General features: G+C 44.2%; 2 protein-coding genes across 12 annotated transcripts in view; both read left to right on the top strand.

Annotated features, from left to right (window-relative positions):
• The window catches only part of LOC132124468 (nuclease EXOG, mitochondrial-like), a 344294-nt gene that overhangs the window by 33794 nt on the left and 308000 nt on the right, over positions 1–2500 (top strand). The gene's annotated exons all lie outside the window — the stretch shown is intronic.
• The window catches only part of LOC132124467 (receptor-type tyrosine-protein phosphatase mu-like), a 217330-nt gene that overhangs the window by 163768 nt on the left and 51062 nt on the right, over positions 1–2500 (top strand). For all 11 annotated transcript variants that reach the window (XM_059535472.1, XM_059535477.1, XM_059535471.1 and 8 more), the window contains one exon: positions 2186–2283. In XM_059535472.1, the coding sequence (XP_059391455.1) occupies positions 2186–2283 (98 nt within the window). The remainder of the gene's footprint in view (positions 1–2185; positions 2284–2500) is intronic.

The following is a 2500-nucleotide window of genomic DNA, read 5'->3' as shown; positions in this document are numbered from 1 at the left end:
TTATGATCTCATTTCGATCTCTTGTTCTTGAGAAATGAGAAGCTGGAGACTCCAGCAATTTGCTCGCCATTTAATCTCATTTCCATTTCCATGAGAAACGATCGAGATGTAGTTGAGACGTTTATTGTTCTTCCTGATGGTCATCTGCACTCCTCACATTGAGAAATGTAATTAAACGAAGCACATCATGAAGGAAACTGTATATTATTGTGATTAAGAAGCATCTAGTTTTGACAGATCTTAATTAAGTTTGTCAAGCTCAGATGATAACGAGATCTCGCCCACAAGCAAAGTCATCGGTAGAGAGTGCTCCACAACATGAGTGTTTGCTAATGCCGCTGTTTACGTATGCGTATGAATATGTAAAATCTTGCTCCTCGCTTGTGTTTTTCTGCTGGATGCAATTTGCTTTGGCTCAGAGTTAATGCATCAGCGCCGGAGAACGTGAGCACAGATTTGCATGAGCTAATTAACTTGTCAAAAGTCATTTTGGAATTTGCTTGTTGATTAAAAACAATGCTAATTAGAATTAATTAAATGTGTGGTTTTAATTCCTTCGGCTGTGCTGTTATTACCGGGCGCTGACTTACATGTTGCCCTTATTAAATTGATTTGGAGCTTTAATGGAAATGCAGACGTGCAAATCTGTCGCTGCTTGTTTGCATGCATTTATGAATGAGACGTTTTAAAGTTTCAGCTCTGCTGTTGGAAAACATGTCAAGGAGTCATGACTTCTGCTCCGGTGTCACTCTGGATTATGTTCTGTGCTTTGTTCAATGGCTTCATGTGCTGGAGGAGTCAATCTCTCCATGTGTCCCGGTCACATTTCAGCCTAAAATCAATAGAACAAAGTATAGTTTTGTATCAGAAAAAAATAAAATAAAAAACACTGTTGTTCACACGCAGTATGAAAATAGAGCTATAAAGGTCATGTGGAAGGATTCGATGAGAAATGTTCGAGTTTATGATGAGATCTCTGATGTTCTGATGTTCTATGTTTGTTTTATTTTTTTATAGTTTTTTTATTTGACAATTGTTGATATTCAGTATTCAATGAGAAGTGTTTGCTTTCATAATGATTTTTTTGAGAACTATTGTATATATTTATATATGAGACAAATATATATAAAACACAATGTTTATTTCCTATTTTTTGTCAATTGTTGACAGTAAGAATATAGAGCTATTAAATGAATGTAGAACACACATATATGATTTTGCTAGCGCAGTTTGAGGCATTGTTCATCCACCCACACATCCATCCATCCACCAACACATCCATCCATTCATCCTTGCATCCACCCATCCATCCATCCAGCCTTGCATCCACCAACACACCATCTACCCACCCACACACACATCCATCCATCCACCAACACATCCCTCCATCCACCCACCCACCAACACATCCATCCATCTATCCACCAACACACACATCCATCCACCTACACATCCCTCCACCTACACACCCATCCACCTACACACCCACCCACCCACACATCCATCCACCTACACACCCATCCACCTACACACCCACCCACCCACTCCTCCATCCACTCATCCATCCACTCACACATCCATCCACCCACCCATCCACTCACACATCCATCCACCCACCCACCAACACATCCATCCACTCACACATCCATCCACTTACACATCCATCCACCCATCCATCCATCCAATCACACATCCATCCACCCACCCATCCATCCACCCACCCATCCACCCATCCACCCATCCATCCACCCACCCACCCATCCACCAACCCACCCACCCATCCATCCACCCACCCACCCACCCACTCATCCATCCACCCACCCACCCACTCATCCATCCACCCACACATCCACCCATCCACCCATCAACTCACACATCCATCCACACACCCACCCATTCATCCACCCACCCATCCACTCACACATCCATCCATCCATCCATCCACCCACACATCCATCCACCCACCCACCCATTCATCCACCCACCCACCTATCCACTCACACACCCATCCATCCATCCAACCACCCATCCACCCACCCACACATTTATCCATCCATCCACCCATCCACCCACACACCCACCCATCCATCCATCCATCATCCATCCATCATCCATCCTCCCATCGTGTGTGGCATTGTGTCACTATTTTCCTGATTTTGTGTAAGATGAGTTGTGTGCTCCTCAGGTCCGATGCAGGAGACGGTGTATGACTTCTGGAGGATGGTGTGGCAGGAAAACACGGCGACTATCGTAATGGTTACCAATCTGGTTGAAGTCGGCCGGGTGAGTGAAGCCCTCGATCCTCTGGAGTTTAATTCTCCCCAGATCACAGACACACTCAGATCTGTTAGTTCTATTGATTTTATTAAAGTCAAAATGAACGAAACTTCTCCGGACCGAACCCTAGTAAACATCCGAGATGTAAAACAAAAGACTGTGAAAGCTTGAGGGAAGATCCAGAACATCTCGAGAGCGTTGAACCTTCAAACATTCAAAACAC

Source organism: Carassius carassius, chromosome 42 (genome assembly GCF_963082965.1).
Source record: "Carassius carassius chromosome 42, fCarCar2.1, whole genome shotgun sequence".
In the NCBI taxonomy this organism is placed as follows: domain Eukaryota; kingdom Metazoa; phylum Chordata; class Actinopteri; order Cypriniformes; family Cyprinidae; genus Carassius; species Carassius carassius.
The sequence above is the reverse complement of the archived record's forward strand: the minus strand, read 5'-3'. Positions and strand labels throughout refer to the sequence as shown.